General features: G+C 39.9%; 1 protein-coding gene across 3 annotated transcripts in view; it reads left to right on the top strand.

Moving 5' to 3' along the window:
- Positions 1 to 19719, top strand: part of cdk6 (cyclin dependent kinase 6) — a 174069-nt gene that overhangs the window by 80327 nt on the left and 74023 nt on the right. For all 3 annotated transcript variants that reach the window (XM_033046714.1, XM_033046706.1, XM_033046699.1), the window contains exon 4: positions 12360 to 12527. In XM_033046714.1, the coding sequence (XP_032902605.1) occupies positions 12360 to 12527 (168 nt within the window). The remainder of the gene's footprint in view (positions 1 to 12359; positions 12528 to 19719) is intronic.

The raw sequence follows: 19719 nt of genomic DNA, 5'->3' as shown, positions 1-19719 counted from the left end.
TTTTGGGTTGGGACCCTCCTTCATAGTGATTGAGCAGGGGGAGAGGGGAGAGAAAGCAGGAAGAGAGGAGGGGCAGAACATGTATATAAAGTGAGGAGGGGTTTTCAGAGGCAGGTGGTTAGACAGAGGTATGAGACAAAAAGATTGAAGAATTGTGAATTGTGATGCCAGAGGAAGGAATCTAGGTAGAAGTGGGTGTGGGGGGATAAGAAACAACAACCTGCAGATGCTGATTTACAAAAAAGGTTCCCCGCTTCTTCCCCCACCACCCTGTCTTTTTCACCTCTCCTCCCCTGTGCCACACCTTGACTCACACCTATTTCTCCCCTCCCCCTCCCATGTCCTAAACTCAACTGGACAGGCAGGTTAATAGGTCACAGCAGATTACCCTTCATGTTTAGTTTAGTTTAGAGATACAGCGTGCAAACAAGCCCTTCGGCTCACCGGGTCCGCGCTGACCAGCGATCCCCGCACATTAACACGATCCTACTAGGGACAAGTTTTACATTTACCAAGCCAATTAAGCTACAAGCCTGTACGCCTTTGGAGTGTGGGAGGAAACCAAAGATCTCGGAGAAAACTCAGGCAGATCATGGGGAGAATGTACAAACTCCGTACAGACAGCACCCGTAGTCAGGATCGAACCCGGGTCTCCGGCGCTGCATTCGCTGTAAGACAGCAACTCTACCGCTGCGCCACCGTGACCGCCCTAAGGTGAATAAATAATAGGAACTGCTGGGAGTTGATGGAAACCGGGAAGAATGGGTTACGGGGAGAAACAAGTGGGGCAATGGGATCACTCTGAGCCAGGATGGACTCCATGGGCTGAAATAGCCTATTTTATAGGGATAGAGATGGAAGTCCCTATTTCATTTAAAAAGAGCAAATTGTTATGGCCCATCATGTACTGCCAGAAAAGGTAGAGGAGCCATATTCAATCATCATTTTCAAAATGGATTTGATAAATAATTAAAATCAGAACAATTTGCAGGGCCACTGATTAAGAAGCCACTTTAAACAGCTGGTGAATGCACAACAAACCATCTGTGCTCCGAGATTTTACGAGTATCATGAAATCTTTTCCACTTCCTTGAGCAGACAAGACCTTGTTTTAGCATCATATTTAAAGCCGACATTGCCAACAATCTTGGCCACATTTATATCCTCAAATAGAGTTGGAACTGACACAGCACAACTGAAATGAACATACCACTAACTAATCCAGGCCAACACTTATAAAGGACAAGCTTCAATACAAGGAACACATGTTTCATGCTTAGGATGGCTTCCCAGAGGGGAGATTAGTGGAACACAATCGTGTATTCTTTTCAGTAGTTTTGTTGTTTGCTGGTGCAGCTGCAATAAAGAGAAAGGTGAGATAGTGGAAAGTTTAAACTGCAAATTGTTTCATATAATCTTAATGCTGCCATTTCTGCCTTCTCTCGAACAGGAAGCGTGGTCTTGAGTAGACCCTGCACTCTTTTAGTAAGTCACGCTCACATATCTAATATATCTAATGTGGATGTGAGTGGTGGAATCGTGGCAGGTGAGAGAGGGAGAATTGATAGGAGTGTGGGGTGAATAAAATGGGATTTGTGTCAGAGTACATGTGAAACTCGTGGAACTTGAAGTCAGCACTCCCCTCTGCAACTGGATCCTCGATTTTTTGACCAACAGACCACAATCAGTGAGGATAGGTGACAAATCATCCTCTACAATAATTCACAACACTGGTGCCCCACAAGGATGTGTTCTCAGCTCCCTACACACTCATAACTGTGTAGCCAAATATCAATACAACTCAATCTACAAGTTTGAAGTCTACACCACCGTAGTGGGGCGGATATTGAAAAATGATGAAGATAGACACAAATTGCTGGAATAGCTCAGCGGATCAGGCAGCATCTCTGGAAAGAAGGAATGGGTGACGTCTTGGGTCGAGACCCTTCTTCAGAAGAATTCACATCATTCATATTCTCGTCACCTATTCCTTCTCTCCAGAGATGCTGCCTGTCCCGCTGCGTTACTCTAGTACGTTGTGTCTATCTTCGGTTTGAACCAGCATCTGCACATTGAATAATTCCCAGACATTGAATAATGACGAGATGGAGTACAGGAAGTAGATTGATAACCTTGTAACTTGATGCCAAGACAACAATGTCTCCCTCAATGTTAGCAAGAAAAAGGAGATTATGATTGACTTCAGGAAGTGAAGCAGCACACATACCCCGATCGGTATAGATTGATGGCGCCAAAGTAGAGATGGTCGAAAGCTGCAAGTACCCAGGAATAAATATCACATTCAAATTGTCCTGGACAAACCACATCAAAGATATTGGCAAGAAAGCACACCTGCCTCTACTTCCTTAGAAGACTAAAGATGTTTGGCATGTACCCAACAACAGGCATCACAGCCTGGTTGGAGAACAACTCCATCCTAGACATTGGAACCCAGACCATCACACAAACCGACCTCTCTTTCATTGACTCCATCTACACTTCATGCTGCCTCTGGAAGGCCGTCAGCTTAATCAAGGACCAGTCTCACCCTGGGCACTCCCTCTTTTACCGTCTCCCATCAGGCAAGAGGTACAGAAGTGTGAAAATGCATACCTTCAGATTCAGGTGCAGTTCCTTCCCAGCTGTTATAAGGCAACTGAATGGTCCTTTTATCAGCTAGAGTGTTGTCCTGACCACCCATCTACCTCTTTGAAGACCTTTGAACAATCTTTAATCAAACTTTATTGGCCAATGTTATATCTTGCACTAAATGCTATTCCCTTTATCCTTCCAATGTACACTGTGAACGGCTCTATTGTATTTATGTATATTCTTTTCTTTGACTGGATAGCACACAAGCAAAAGCTTTTCACTGTATTTCAGTACACGTGAAAATTAAAAACTAAATTATACTAAACCAAAATTAGTATAAATTGGTGCTTGATGAATGACCAGGGTTGGTGGACTGAAGGGCTGTTTTTGTTCTGTATGATTCTGGCTAAGCTGTTCAAAAATCTCTAAAGTGTAGATAAGTACAGGTCAACTGATCCCCATTACTTTTTTAGTGTGGTCTCGTTCAGGTGATGCTGAATACGTTTCAGCCCAGCCAGCCAGCCAGCTAGAATATCGCTTTCTACATGTTACGCGTTATTTCGAAATATGAATTCAGTTGTAGCTACTATTTAAGAATGAACAGCAACATTGTAAATGGACTTGGTATGATTTTGTTCAGAAGTTGTTTCACATAGCGAATTAAGTAAACATTTGTCTCTTTGAATTGATATTTTGATACCTAATATTCTGTCAACACCATAATTAAAGAATTTTAATAGCTTAAGAAAGTAAAATCTACTAATTTTAGTAGCTAATGCTTTACAAGCAGACACTCTGTTAAGTTCTGGGAATAGCCCACTCAATTTCAGAAAATTATTTTAAGTTACTCATAGATTATAAGCAGAATAATCAAATCTTTCAGATAATATCATAAACTGATACTTATCGACTTCTTACACATCATCAGAAACTCCAGAATTTATTCTGGCCTTGAAAATGTATTCAGTCATTATTTAGAATCTGTATGAATGGCAGTTTAGTTTAAGGTACTTTAAAAAAAAAAACATCTGTTTCCAGGAATCAATGACATGAAGCCTTACAAATTTGTCACAATTTTTTTAGTATATAATGCCTGCAAGCTTACTTCAACATATAAAAGTACACTGTCTTCTCTTCTCCTCGCTGTTAATAATGACAAATAAGGAAATTAGACACCATGTAGTTTAATTGTTAGTGTACCATTTTATATCCTGCAAAACGAAATGAGTTTTGTTTAGTTGGAAACAGACCCTTCAGCCCACCGAGTCCACACCAACCAACGATCACTCACACGCTAGTTCTATCCCACACACTAGGGACAATTTACAGAAGCCAATTAACCTACAAACTGCACATCGTTGAAATGTGGGAGAAAACCCAGAGTAAATCCATATAGTCACAGGGAGTATGTATAGATACCTATCAGAAATAGGCACAGGAATCACCCCTTTCTTCCAAGACAAACTTTGTGCCAGCTAAATGCTACTGCATGATTGCCACATGCACCTAACATTAACACTCAGACTTCTAAAGGAGACTTGTTTTGTTCGCTCATTGTGTTGTTGCACCGATTACCTCTTTTTTGCAGACTTTTAGAATTTTGTGCAACATATATAATTTGTTTTTGTGTGTTTATCAATAAATTTGATGCATCACTTCATCACGGAAGGCATTGCTAATATTCCTTGGATATCAGACAGGCTAGTTTCAAATAACATTGTAAAATTTACAAAAATCCATATTACAAGGGATAAAGCATAGGAGAAACTCAGGAGGATCGAGGAAGACTAGTCGCCAGGACCTAATGGACTGCACTCTAGGGATTTAAAGGAAATAGCTGTAGGGGTGGTGGAGCCAGTGACTGAAAATTTGTAATTCGACAAAATATCAGAAGGTACCAGAAAATTGGAAAATACCTAAAGTGACTTCCTTTGTCAAAATAGAAAGGCGGAAGACAGAAACTACAGGCCAGTTAATTTAATAGCTGTTACTGGCAACATGCATTTTATGAATCATGTTCTATTTAACAAATGTGCTTGTATTCTTTATAGATTCAACAGGGAGAATTGATAGAGTGGAAGTTGAACCTGTAGATGTAGTGTATTGAGATTTCTGAAACGTATTCAACAAAGAATCAAAGTATTCAGTGTGCCATCAATTCAATTGGCCCTTTGACTTTACCAGTTACTCTTCAATTACTGCCTGGTCAAGTTACTCTTTTTAAGGATCTGAAGAGGGGGAGGAACAGGTTTTTGGTGAGGGTAGCAAGAAGTGCATGCTCACTCCAACTGCAGCTTGGAGATGATGGAAATAGTAGGATCAGGAAAGGGGCTTTGTTATGTTGACCTCTGGCCCCTCATCACCCATGACTCCAGATTTGGATGTTGCAGTGTTGTCGAGTACTCTTTCTTCCACAGTGGGATGAGCATACACAGCGCAGCAGTTGGCTAATTGCTATCATCACTGATTTCCTGCACCATGTCCAACAAGGGGGAGAGGATTTGTCGAAAGTTTCATGCAATGTGTAAAGCAATGTGGCAGTCATAATTTGAATGTCTGCAGTGTGCACAAGCTGAGTGATGTGACTGAGCTTTTAAACATTTAAGGCTATCTCACATTGCCATTGACCCTGTTTCATTCCTGATCTTTGATGCTGTCTGTGGAAGTTCACAGGTTCTAGGAGCAGAATTAGGCCATTCAGCCCATCATCTACTCCACCATTCAATCATCCCCTCTTAACCCAATTTTCCTGCCTTTGCCCCATAACCCTGACACCCACACTAATGAAGAATCTGTCAATCTCCGCCTTAAAGATATCCATTGACTTGGCCTCCACAGCCTTCTGTGGAGGTTTTGCTTGTTTTCCCTGTGACCACATAGGTTTCCCCTGGGTGCCCCTACTCCAACAATGTGCAGGCTGGTAGGTTAAGTGGACAGTATAAATTGCCCCAGACCGTATGTGTATTTTGGGGAGGCGATGAGAATGTTTGGGAAATAGATGTAGATGGTGATGCAAGATTAACACATACCCCCCTTTGCTTCTGCTGCAAGAAGAGCATGAAGTTAATGTAGGATTAGTGTAAATGGGTGGTCGATGGTCGGTACAGACTTAGTCAACTAAAAAGGCCTGTTTTCCCACTGAATGATTGCTACGTGGTGTATAGTGAGTGTTTTTAGAGTGGGATGCAGTTGGGCATCGCCACCGAGAAAAAAAAGGGACACAAAGAATTTCACTGTACAGTGAGAATGACGAGGGGCCAACAATCTCTGAAGAAGACTTTTGTAAATTGTCAGCGCCAGAAAAATGGCGATTCATTATGTACTTTGTGTATTGTATGCAAAACAAAAAAAATCACTGTATCTAGGTACATGTGACAATAAGTATTGAACCATTGAACCTCTGTATATTGGATTAAACATATTAGGTTACACAGCATCTATGGAAAGAGAAAGAGAGTTTAACGTTTCAGGCCAAAGACCCTTTGTCAGACCCATGTTTTTTATGACTTCTGGTTGATTGAGATTGCTGGTGGGTTGTTGATGGGAGTGTGTGCAAAGTTAAGCAGTAGACGAGGCTGTTAGAGATTGGTAAGATGTAAAACTTAAAAATCTATTCATTAACAATGAAAATCTATTCATTAACATTGATCAAGTCCACAAAGAAACTTTTGCTTTCCACATCCTGTATTTAGGTCTCTGATAAATGACAAGCCATGCTCTCTCATGATTTCTGGGCCACAAAATTACCCAAGTTGACTCCCAATATTTGCTGTAGCCATTATTCTCCTCTCCTTTAGGAGGTGCAGCCTAGCTGCAATTGATTCGCACCACTTTAGATGGTGAGATGCACCACTCTGCAGCAAGTTAGTGCTGAAAGTGCATTCACAGTAATTAGCAAACAACAAGTTGACATTTTGCCTGCAGCAGATGCGGTAGGCATGAGTTAATTACACTGCATAAATCCTCACACCCCTTTTACCAGCTATTTTATTTAGCCCTTATTATACTACCATTAATTGCACTTAAAAGAAAAATGTAAATGGTTTGTTTCTATCCCGTAAATCCTTCAAAAGTAATTGATTAAAAAAATCACACTATGCTTGTATTCAACCATTGCTGCCCAGAGTTGTATCTATGCTTTATATAATTAGAACCTCTGGATTTATATGCAATACTTAAATGTTGTTAATTAATAGCTGGACAAAAAAAAAGCTAATTTATAAAACTAAAAACAGATCATTAATATTGAAAGTAAATATTCTTTAAATAAACGTAAGCCTTTCATTCTATCAACACTTCCCTGCCCTAATGACCGTAGATCAAATATTAGCATGTTGCAATCAGGTCAGATTAAGGTTGATCAACACTGAGAAGAAGGTTCCTTTTCTTTGAGACATTTCCCTATAAATCTATTATGTGCTCCTACAAGGTTTGAGTTTAATTCCCTACATAAAGGTTACACAGAAGAAAGAGCTTCTGGCAGCTGTGGTTCTTTCACTGAACGAGATGAGTGATTTATAGTATTAGATTGGCAGTAGAATGTGTGTCCATGAATTAAGCAATTTACCCAAGATGTTGAAACTTGACAGCAGTTATAACAACAACAATTTACATTCGTATGGTGCTCACAGTGTTCATCAAAAACATACACAGTACTTTGCTGTGTAATGGATAATGAACGAGGAGAGAGAGAGAGATAGAGAGAGAGAGAGAGAGAGAGAGAGAGAGAGAGAGAGAGAGAGAGAGAGAGAGAGAGAGAGAGAGAGAGAGAGAGAGAGAGAGAGAGAGGAGTGGAGGGAGGGAGAGAGAGAGAGAGAGGGAGGGAGGGAGGGAGGGAGGGAGGGAGGGAGGGAGGGAGGGAGAGAGGGAGTGGGTGAGGGAGAGAAAGAGAGAAAGAGAGAGAGGGGGGGAGTGAAGAGAGGGAGAGGGGGAGTGAAGAGAGGAGAGGATAATCAAGGAGAAAAACAGTTTTGAGTGCAGACAGTCAATGGAGGTTGAGCAAGACTGATGTTCTGGTGTGAGTCACGAGACAAGCCAAATCATTTTGGATGGTTTTCACTTTGTGGCAGAATGGAAAGTACCTGCACACTCAGGCTCAAAAAAGCATACGGCTCCATAACTATGCTTCTATTATTTGGCCCCGGGAGAAACAAGCCAGAAAATTTGCAATCTACTTTCCTTCCCTTTCTCCTCTCTTTTGTTTGCTTCATCATCAAAGTTTGGCATGAGAGTGGATTGATTAAATTAATATTTCTTTGCAGTATTTGGTTGAATATCTTGAGAAATTCAAGTCACTCCCAAAAGTGGTCCCCAGTATCATGGCTTCAAGGAACTTCCCACACTGCCCAATTATTGGAGACATAACATAGGGCTGTAACATTAGGATTCTGAACTGTGTATCGTGAATTTGATAAGACTTCAAAACACAAGCCTGTAGATGGTGATGCAAGATTAACACATACCCCCCTTTGCTTCTGCTGCAGGAAGAACACAAACTATTTGCTGACTTATTTGAGTGGATTAATAGTGAGCACCAATCACATAGCTGAGTAGTTGCACGACACAGTAATGGCACCTTTACACGGGGCGACTTGACGCAAGAGTTAACCAGAGTTCAACATCGTGGGAACCTCGTGCGATAACAGTGCGGCATTCGTGGACCACCGTGGACCACCGTAGCGCTAACGGCAGGTCATCGTGTAACTTGGTCACTCGGGAGAAAATTCAATAAAATTTGAATTTCTCCAAGAGTGACTTGTACACTTGTGGTTGAGTATTGCAACATTATATGAACGTAGTGGCCAGTGCGATATCCGTGCGATATCCGTAATAACTCTTGCGGGTACCGTGGGAACTCCTGCGAACGGTGAACCCGGAAGCTGGACAGAGGGGACAGAAGGTGATTACAAATTATCTTCAGTGGGATTGAATTTAAAAAATAAATAAAAATAAAGATTTACATCCGCATATGGACATCAACTTATTCATGAGTTATGTTAATGAGATTCAAGAAAATAACTATAATCTTTAAAAGGGACTTTAAAAGGGACTTTACTGAAAGGTTACGCATTTTTATGGTCCGTGAGATATTTTTCACATGTACTTCTTTGAGAGATACAGGTCGGAGTCCTCGGGTCCAGGGGTCCGGAACGCTACCAATCAATGTTGTGCAGAGACCCGTGTAAGGAGTGAACTGCACATGCTGGTTTAAACCGAAGACAGACACAAAAAGCTGGAGTAACTCAGCGAGTCAAGCAGCATCTCTGGAGAAAAAAAGCTGATGTTTCGGGACGAGACACATCTTCAGACTCAATTCCGATTAGGATGTCTGAAGAAGGGCTCCGATTCGAATCGTCACCTATTCTTTTTCTCCAGAGATGATGCCTGACCCGCTGACTTACTCCAGCTTTTTATGCTTTTCTTCCCAGATCTGACTTACCTGCTGAGTTACACCAACATTTTGTGTCCTTCTGTGCATATTAACCAGCATTAACCAGCGTCTGCAGTTCCTTTAGACATTACATAACTTCAGATTTTAGAGATATAGCGCGTGGGAACTCCTGCGAACGGTAAACCCGGAAGCTGGACAGAGGGGACAGAGGGTGACTAAAAAAGGTGGTCTCAAAAGGACACATGGGAACATGTGTCCTTCGAGGACGTCCCACCTAATTGTCATTGTTGGATAATCTTTTTAACAGGAACACTTGCAGAGATGGCTCCCAGAAAATCTCAAAGGAAGGGGGTAAAGCGGGTCAGAGATGTTTTTGCCATGCAGGAGAATGAGGAGGAGACGCAGCAAGAGAGACAGGTGGAGAGGCAACAGGAGATGCCACAGATAACACTGCCTGTGGGCTCCTTGGAGCAGGGAGAGGGTGAGCAAGGTGCAATTCAGATTGCCTCCCCAGTAGCCGTTGTAGGAATAGCCTCTACAGACGTAAAGGGAAGATGGCAGAAGGTAAAGTCATATAACTTCACCAGGGAACAAGAGGGGGAACTTGTAGAATGGTTCCAATTTAACGAGATTCTGTACGATAAATCCAGAGAGGATTATAGAAACAGGGAGAGAAAAAAGAACCTGCTGGAGACGAAGGCTGCCGAGTTTCCCGAGTGCTCATGTGAGTTTATATAACGATATATAAGTTCATCAAGAGGAGAACCATTTAATGTTATCCAAGATTTAAAAACATACATTGCTATTGATGTAAAAGTGCTGTGTTTGCAGTTAACTTAAACTTCTCTTATAAGTCTGTCTGTCTGCCCTGCAGCTGCAAAGTAAAAAAGTCGCAGTATAAGAATCGCCTGAGGCCAAGTAGCGGAGGGTGATTGCTATGCGCAACCCTGGTTCCAGTGCTTTTCTCATTACAGTGTCAGTCTTCTTCAGCAGAGGTCCCAAATTATTCTTTAACTCATTAAAGAGCTCGGGTGAAATTCTGACAACGTTTTTGAATGCACTTGTATCCTCTTCGCACAGCACATTAAGCAGTTGCTCATATTGTCCAAATTGAGCTCTCCGTTGAAAGATGGGCTTCACCCAGTGAGACTTCCTCTTAATTCTCTTTTTAATTAATCTCTCCCTTCTGCCTTCAAGCAAGCTTTTTCAATGCACATAGTGGGCAGCTGCATGCAGCGCGTCAATGAAAAAAACCAACATCCTGTACTCGAAATTATTTCGTAAAGGCATGTCTCCAAATGAGCCGATTCAACCAAGGGAGGATATATATAGTGTGTGAAAAAAAAAGTTACATCATTTGTGTCACGTGTAGTTCACGATGTTCATTCAAGATTTAACGCGACAGCTCGGGAAACGGCCAAGTCACTCGCACGAATAACATAAATGCCGAGTACCGTGGGAACTCTTTATCTACTGCCGTTATATCGTGCGAGACTCGTGCTGGACCACGACCTCTTCACTCTGGTGACATCTTGCGTCAACTCGCCCCGTGAAAAGGCCCTTTAAGAGATATGTAATAGACACAAAACTCTGGAGTAACTCCGCGATACAGGCAGCATCTCTGGGGAGATGGAATGGGTGACGTTTTGGGTCGAGACCGTTCTTCGACCCGAAATATCACACATTCCTTCTCTCCAAAGATGATGCCTGTCCCACTGAGTTACTCCAGCTTTTTGTGTCTATCTTTGGTTTAAACCAGCATTACACAAGAGATCTGTCATTGTGAGCAGCAACCAGCAGTTAAAACTCTGATGGAGGGTTTTGACCCGAAACATCGCGTGTCTATGTCCTCCAGAGATTTCAGCTTGACCTGCTGAGTTGCTCCAACACTTTGTGTCTTTTTTGTAATATCAGTTAAAACCAATCTACACTATTAGCAAAGGTAAACAAAAATGCTGGAGGAACTCAGCGGGTGAGGCAGCATCTATGGAGCGAAGGAAATAGGCAACGTTTCGGGTCGAAACCCTTCTTCAGACTATTAGCAAGCCTACACTCTTAAAGAAAGCCTCATTGTGTATGGGGTAGATGGCATATTTCAGTGAGGACTTCCTTTTGGACGCAAACACTGTTGCTTGCAATGCATGAAGAAAGAAAATTGGTTACTGGGCATACATGTTCTCCTCCTATCTCTTTGTCCTGCTCTATGTTGCCTCTGATCATTTTCAACCATACTTCATTCAAGATGAATCTCAATTAATGCATATATGAGCATCTGGTCTGTGCAAAACCTTTGAAGTCAGGATGCATTGCTTTGGTACCTTTTATAACATATCCTGCAGACTTTAGCAACTTTGGAAAGCATCAGATGCTTGTAGAACCCAATCAACAAGTAGTTGATTGTCACTTTAAATAGACCTGGTGTTGTTTCAGTTGCTGAATGCCTGCCTAGTTGCAACTGATTAAAAGGATGATATGTGGAGCACCACGTTCCAAAGTGGCTGCACTAATGTCAAATTAGCATTCCATGTTGATTTACAGCTTAATTACCTCATAACTTGCCTATTTCAATTCTATTTTGTACCTAAATAGTGATACAAAACTATTTGAGTTTTGCACGTTTCTATTTCCATTCCTTCGAAATCTCAAAATTTATCACTAATAAGAAAGTCCTTTAATCCTTTTCAGAATCAAATTTACATCATGACATTTCTATAGATTCAACGAGTGTAAAATAGTTTTGCGCTTTCACAATTTACTGTTCAGCCATAGTTATGTGATTCTATTCCTTCATCCAACTTGCCTATTGGTACAAAGAAAGGAAGCCTAGCATTCGTGGAAGTTTTCTGAATGTTTTAAAACGCTTTTTGTCCAAAGGTATCTTTGTAAGAGAAGTAAATGGCTACTGGACCAGGCATATACCAATTCTTCATCAAATCAGGACTATTCAATCCAATTGAAGGGGCCTCAGTTTAATACCTCTTCTGGAGTGGGTTTATATACTGTTAGAACTGGAACCAAGCATTTTCTGATTCGGAGATAAGAGTGCTGCTAATATAATATTTGCAGTGAATAATATTAAGCCTCTGAGGTGTGCCCGGGGAACACCAAGTTACATTGTACTCATTTATCTGTATGCTGTTATGTCATAATTAAGACACTTATGTCGTAATTCCAATCCTGTTTGTTGCAGTTTAATAAAACATTCCATGCAGTGATGTTGAACGTTAAAGGCAATATAAATACTTATACAGGGAGACGTTGCAAACATAAAATATTAAGTTGTATGGGTTTTTGCATTTTTAAACCAAAAGTTTAGCATGAATAATATTTCTGAAATGATCTTTATGCAGTTTGTTTTCCTTTACTTTTTACATAGGATATGATGTTTCAGCTGCTCCGAGGATTAGACTTCCTTCATTCACACCGTGTGGTTCATCGAGACTTGAAGCCTCAGAATATACTTGTAACCAGCAGTGGCCAAATCAAGCTAGCTGATTTTGGTTTGGCTCGCATCTATAGTTTCCAGATGGCACTTACCTCTGTGGTAAGTTCCTAAATGATTTTTATGAGAATGCAGAAATCCGCAACCGATAGGAAGTCATTAATACTTTATCTTACAAGATTTCAATTGGCGGGGGAAAAGAAGGTTATGTTCATTCTGAAGAATAAATCAGCTGTTTTACAACAGTTATTCAAAGGATCTCAATTCCATACATTTCTTCCAAACATTATCAGTTCAATTTTATGCTTTATAAATCTGATCCATTTGTAATCACTGAACATGTATTCCTGATTGTATAATTATCTCTTTCCTGGCTGAGAATAATTGATAAAGAACCATGTAAAACAAAATTCCCCAAATTCTTAACCGAATTATATGCGATGGTAACCCAGATTTCATAAAACCCCAATTTTCTTACATAAATGTGTGAATATTTTAACAAAGATTTTAATGAAATTTCTTCACTTTGAAGGTATTTTCTGTCCAGCATTTGTTAATTGTATTATTTTCACAAAATATATGGTGTGGAAATGATTGTGGGCAATGTGTTTTTTATGTTTGATGCATTTAAAACAAATTCCTTTCTTTACTGTTGGAGGTGTTAAACCATTTGTTTTAAATGGTGTAGTTCATCATAAAAGGCAGAGAAAAGAAATGTGCATTGTAAAGTAACATTACAAGGTTTATTTCCTAGCATATTTCTAAAATAAGTGAAATAGGCAAAACAGTTTTCAAACGTTTAAGGAAAACTAATGAATTGACGCCATTCAATTTCCATGATATTCTTTTTCGGCAAATGTGTATTGATTTATTTCTGGTAAACTTAAGACACTGATATAAAGCAATTTACTCTTTTTTTCAGTACAGCAACATGTTAAGATTTTCCAATATCAATAATGTTTAGATAAGATGAGATTTATGGGAGATGGAGATAGAAAAGGAAAATAGCACAGAGATAAATGATCAGCAACAATCTGAGTAAACAATGGAGCAGGTACCAGAAGAATAAAACTCTACTCCTGTTGCTACTTGTATTGTTCGGCTCTAAGAGTTTAATTGAAACAAATGGATGTTTGTCATATTGGAAAACAAATCTTTCTCAAAAAAGTGTATTTTGAAGAGGTTTCAAAGATGTAGGGAAAGGTGAAGGCAGAGGGGTTTAGAAATTAAATTCCAGAGTTAAATGTCTGAAGACACAACTGTAGTTAATAGAATGAAGGAATGATTGGGAATGGGAGTGAAAACACAGCTAATGTGGGGTCAGGAAACTGTGAATTCATTGTGGCAGGCACAGCCATTAAATGATTTAAACATGGGGGAAGAGAATATAAAATTTGGTGAGCTATTAGGTTGGTGAGCCTCTGTAGCTCAGTACATACAGGGTAATGAGTCGTTGACCCAACGATAGTTTAACCTACGGTCATTCTGCTTTTCAATGAGCTACGTGTCATCTTGATGGGGGGCCAGAATCTTCATATACAGAAAATACTGTCAAACGTGCTTATGAGATGGAGGGTACCTTCGATATAATGTTTGGAAATTGTGTGGATGTGGATAGAGAAGGTTTTGCTGGAGATGTTGAAACAACAGTCAAAAGGAGTGGAAGTCCCTTTAGGTTGACAATGACAATAAAACATTGAATGACCTTCTGAAATGCTGGTGTGGTTGACCTTCAGAGAGGTTAAGGAGAGCAGGAAGAATGATGCATCGTGGTCACTGTCACTGTCATAAGAGATGACAAAGGTATTTGTGAAAATCTGTTGAAGAAATTCAAGTAGAGATTCAAACGGGGAAGATGGATGACGATTAGGGAGAAATTGGTTTCAGAATGAATGCTAGAAAAGTGCCTGTATCAGACTGGGGCTTTGGACTTCATTTGGATCAGGCATAATTTCTGGTGGACTTGTATGGCCTCTTTCTGTACAACACCTTCACCTTGTGGCATAATTAGCATCCATCTATGTATTTGGACACATGACTCACTACATTCACTGTCATTTCTCAGCAAAGGATCACCACAGCTTTCAATTTACTGACGATCGATGGTTGGAAATTTTCTCGGGTGTGTAGCAATATTCAATTGAATCCAAGTCCCAAATGACTCGGGATTTCTTGTCAATGTTAATGCAGGCATGCAAAATAAAGAGTTAACGTCAAGATTTTGTTCCCAGTGATATTGTTGTTCTAAGTGAAGTTGAAGAGTGTCAAGGGCTGATATTTCAAAAAGGTGATTAGGAAGGAAGAAGTGATGCCAACATTTTCTTTTTCTCTTTAACATAATCCTTGAGTAGGAATTAGAGATATCAGTGTTATGCTGCTCTGGAGCACAATATTTGTCTTCTTAGTACCTTGGTAGTGATTTTATTTCTAAGTCACGTGAGTGACTACGTGAAGACCCCGCCAGCCCGCATGCGCGTCAATTCCTGAGTGCACTGTAAGCTAAAGATGGCTCAATACAGGCTTGGCAGAGCTTCATCAGAGAAGACACCCAGCAACTGGTGATGTCCATGAATCGCAGACTTCAAGCAGTCTTTGACATTATGGTGCCCTGAAATGGGGGGGACTATGTATAAACACTGCTGTAATTTCTACATGGTGAAACTAAAATGTATAAATATGGCCTTTATTTAAATCTGACTATGTGCGCTTTTATCACGAGATTTTTTCTATTACAAATCTCAAATTGTGGAGTACAGAGGCAAATAAATAAATGATGGGTCTTTGTCCCAAACATTATGGAGGGCACTCTATGTACTTTAGCTCCATGTGCAAGGGAAGATGCAGCCATGATTTAATGAGCAATCCATAAGATGGAATATCTATCAGTATAGCTCTCTTGTCAGTACTACTTTAGAAAAAGTGCCTAGATTATTTTTTGCTTCAGTCTTCAGAATTATCAATATACCCTCTGCCTTCTTACAGAGGTGTGAGTGAAATCATAATTGCACAAGCACTTCCTCTGTTAGACAGCATATATTGCTGTGCTCTGAGCTTAAAGTGTGTCAGGTTCTTAAAATCATCAGTACGTTTGAGCAGTTGACTTGACGTGAGAATCAATTGAACCTTAATTAAATTTGCAGATTGTATATTACTTGCCTGGCTGCTAAAATGCACCATCATGTTGCATTCTAATATTCCTGTGCATTTTTACTCCCATATCCAAATTTAGGCATTTACATTTTCAGTCAATGTCAATGCAAAAAAAAACATTTCTTCTTTGTAAATCGTTTTAATTTGTTGTTTTAATGCCGATAAAATGAAATGACCATTGCTTGTACTGTCAGGATGCAAGAATAATTATGAGATGCTTATTTGAAACTGGCAAAATGAACTACATGTGGATAAATGAGAAGGCAGCAGTTTATGCCCATTTTCCATAAAGCAGCTTTACCAATGGATTTGCAGAGATTACACAAAATGATAAGACGGTGTATTTTGCAATGATAAACATGCCAGGTGTAAGAGGCAGAATATTATTGAGAAGCAGTCGGCACAATTAAATCAACCATCAGTAACAGACCCGATGACGTGGACAGTGTTGTAACTGGAATTTTCCATGAGGCTACTTGTTCCATCACTTCAAAATAGAAAGCCCATGGAGTGAGAAAAAAAAAAACCTAATTAGACCAGGGAAAGTTAAGTACAAAACTCCTCCAAGATTTTCTTGCTGAATGTGTAATTTTTTAAGAAAGTCCTGATGTTAAGATAGTGTCTTCTTATAACTGCTCCCAGATCGTTATTGGGCAGTTCGTGCCTCTGGTAAAATTCTGACCCTCCACCCCCCATTGCAAACAGTAGTATGGGATGAGTCGAGTCAAGAAGAGAACATAAAAACAAAGGATTCCAACATCCATAGTTCACAAGATCCAGTTAATCATTTAATCCTTGGATCAGATTTAAATTGAAGCCATTTCTCAAAGAAAAATGTTTTAAGGGTCCAGATCACTTGAACACCTCTTAATCATATCTGACAGTACAAGCAATTCATACTGCTTGCTTGTAAACAGCCTCTAAAAGAACTGAAGATATCAAATACTTGGAGACACAATAAATTGCAGAGACCAGAATTTTGAGCAAACCACAAATTGTTTGAAGAACACAGCAGGTCAGGTAGCCATTTTGGGTTGGGACCCTTCTTCAGACTCATCTTGTGCAAACCACAACATGCTGGAGGACCTAGTAGGTCAGGCAGCATCTTTGGAAGGAATGGACAGATGATGTTTTGTGTATGGACCCTTCTTCGAATTACTTTCCTCGCCAATATTTATTGTTCAGCCAACATTATTGAAACAGATCATTTGCTGAGCATCTCGTTTGCCACGTGCAAATTGGCTGCAAGACCTTTTACAATTCAACAGGAGCGTCATTTGACCAAAGTTCACTGACTTCTTTGAAGAATTAAATAGCAGGACAGACAGAGAGTTAGTAGATCTTGTTTACGTAGATTTTCAGAAAGCCTTTGATAAGGTCCCACATGGGAGGCAGCTAAGGAAGATGAGAGCCCATGGTATCAAAGGGCAGATACTAGCATGGATAGCAGGTTGGCTGGATGGCAGAAGGCTAGGAGTGGCAATAAAGGGGGCTTTTTCTGGTTGTCTGCCAGTGCCTAACGGAGTTCTGCAGGGCTCGGTGCTGGGGCCGCTGCTCTTCATGTTGTATAATAATGACTAGTATGAGGGGATTGAAGGCTTTGTGGCCAAGTTTGCGGATGATACAAAAATAGATGGATGGGCAGGTAGTGTAAAGAAAGCAGGGACTCTGCAGAAGGTCTTGGATAGGTTGGGTGAGTGGATAGGGAAGTGCCAGATAGAATATAGTGTAGAGTGTGGAGTCATGCATTTTGGTAGTAGGAATAAAGGCATAAATTAATTTCTAAATGGGGAGAGAATCCAGAAATCGGAGGTGCAAAGGGACTTGGGAGTGCTGGTGCAGGATTCCCAAAAATCTAATCTGCAAGTCGAATCTGTAGTAAAGAAAGCAAACGCAATGCTATCAATTATTTCGAGAGGGCTTGTATACAAATACAGGAATATAATGCTGAAGCGCCATAAGGCACTGATCAGACCATATTTGGAATATTGTGAGCAATTTTGGGCACCATATCGGAGGAAAGCTGTGCTGGCTCTGGAGAGAATCCAGAGGAGGTTTACAAGAATGATCCCAGGAATGAGTAGGTTAAGATATGATGAGCGTTAACGGCGCAGGGCCTGTACTCGCTGGAGTTTAGAAGAATGAGGGGGGAACCTCATTGAAACATACAGAATAATGAAAGGCTTGGATAGAGTGGATGTGGAGAGGACCATCGGTGGGAGAGTCTAGGACTAGAGGTCATAGCCTCAGAAATAAAGGATGTTCTTTTAGGAAGGAGATGAGGAGGAATTTATTTATTCAGAGGGTGGTGAATCTAAGGAATTCTTTGCCACAGAAGGCTGTGGAGGCAAAGTCAGTGGATATATTTAAGGCAGAGATAGATAGTATGGGTGTCAGAAGTTATGGGGAGAAGGCAGGAGAATGGGGTTAGGAGGGACAGATAGATGAGCCATGATTGAATGGTGGTGTAAACTTGATGGGCCGAATGGCCTAATTCTGCTCCTATCACTTATGAACTTATGATCAGTGTTGCATGGGCATGGGTTGTCTTGATCTCAAACATTATTTCTGTCTCTGTAGTGGCCACTCAATTTGTTAAAGGGTTCTTTGCCTTTTGTGGATACAAAGACCGGTTATGATTTGATGTGCAGATGTCAGTTATTGTCTGCTTTTGCTCCCATTTTTACTGAATGCAAATTGTTTGGCCAAATATGTGCACAAATTTTCAAATATTTTTTCAAATAATAAATAATAATAATAAATTATAACAAAATTATCATGACAGTAATTTGAAGTGATTGCTACAGTTACTGCATTTTATCATTTAGCTACCACCTCCGACCACCTCCTGCAGCCGTATCCCACTCCCATTTCTTTATAAATGCTGATATATCTAAGGTAATGGCCCTTTTTAGCATAAATCATGTGCATACTTTATGTTTTTAATTTTCAAATTACTTGTTTGTAGCAACAAGGAAAACATCTTGCAGTCAAACAGCTGGTTAAAAAGCTTGTCCTGTCAGTGTAGTGCCCAGGTCCCAGCTGCAGATTTGCACTCACCCACACTAAAGTCCCAACAAGTCATATTTCAGATGTTGAAGAGCAGAAGGTGCCAAAGCATGACTTCATATAATCTATTTCTTGAATTTTTTTATTTTTTTTCATTTACATTACTTGTGATGAACTAAAATACTTTTGACTGTGTGTCAGTACCAGTTAAGAAAATGTGGAGAATGAGGAAGATCGTGAAAGGTTTAGGAATTTCTTACTAACTCTCTCAAACTTTCAACAAAATCTAGTCAACTTTTTTGGCTTTATGCACACATTCTGGTTTGTTTCTCCTAATTGTAGCTAGTTCTTTCCTACGGTAGATCAATTTGATCCATAATAGCTAGAACATTTGTCCGACATAACATGTCTGTTTCTTGTGGCTCGTGAGTACTTACAAAGTTTCAATTCCCATTTAAAGCAAAGGGGTGTTTATACTTTTAGTCATTTTACTTGTTAGGTAGGAGGACCAAAGTGATTTGGTATGAGGTTCACTAGAAGTCTTGAAGTGACTCTTCAAATTCAGAAAAGGACTTGCTTTGTCCATATGCAATTAACTAACCAAGAAGCTGGAAATTTGTTTTTGATGTACGTCAAGTGTCCACTTATTCTTGAAGCAAAAAAAATAGTGCATGGGTTAGAAAGGGTGTTTTTTAGTCACAAATGTTTCAATATAAATTTGAAAAATTCCCTGTTGTCTCAACTGCATTAACTAAAACTAAGTATACAGATTTGTCTCACATCACTTCTGCAACAATACCATTTGACAGTTTCAATTTTTTTCCAAGTAAGTTATGTCAGAATATTTTTGTAAAATGTGAATTAAGGACATGTTTATAATGGATCAAAGAATAACATATCGTTTTCACAAGTTACTTAAGTGTTCACTGCTCAAATTTTACAAGTATTTTCTGAACAGGAGGCGTTTTTTGAACTGATCATTGGCTATCAAAAACAAATCCAGCTGGCTGCTCAATAACTTCCACACAAGTTGAAGAAATGCGTCATTATATAATTGATGCTGAGGACAGATGCTAATCATGCAGTCCAACAAAAATAGTGGCTGTCACTAGATCTGTTGAAAGAATCCTCTTGC

The sequence above is a fragment of the Amblyraja radiata genome, chromosome 2, assembly GCF_010909765.2.
Source record: "Amblyraja radiata isolate CabotCenter1 chromosome 2, sAmbRad1.1.pri, whole genome shotgun sequence".
Lineage (NCBI taxonomy): Eukaryota > Metazoa > Chordata > Chondrichthyes > Rajiformes > Rajidae > Amblyraja > Amblyraja radiata.
The sequence above is the reverse complement of the archived record's forward strand: the minus strand, read 5'-3'. Positions and strand labels throughout refer to the sequence as shown.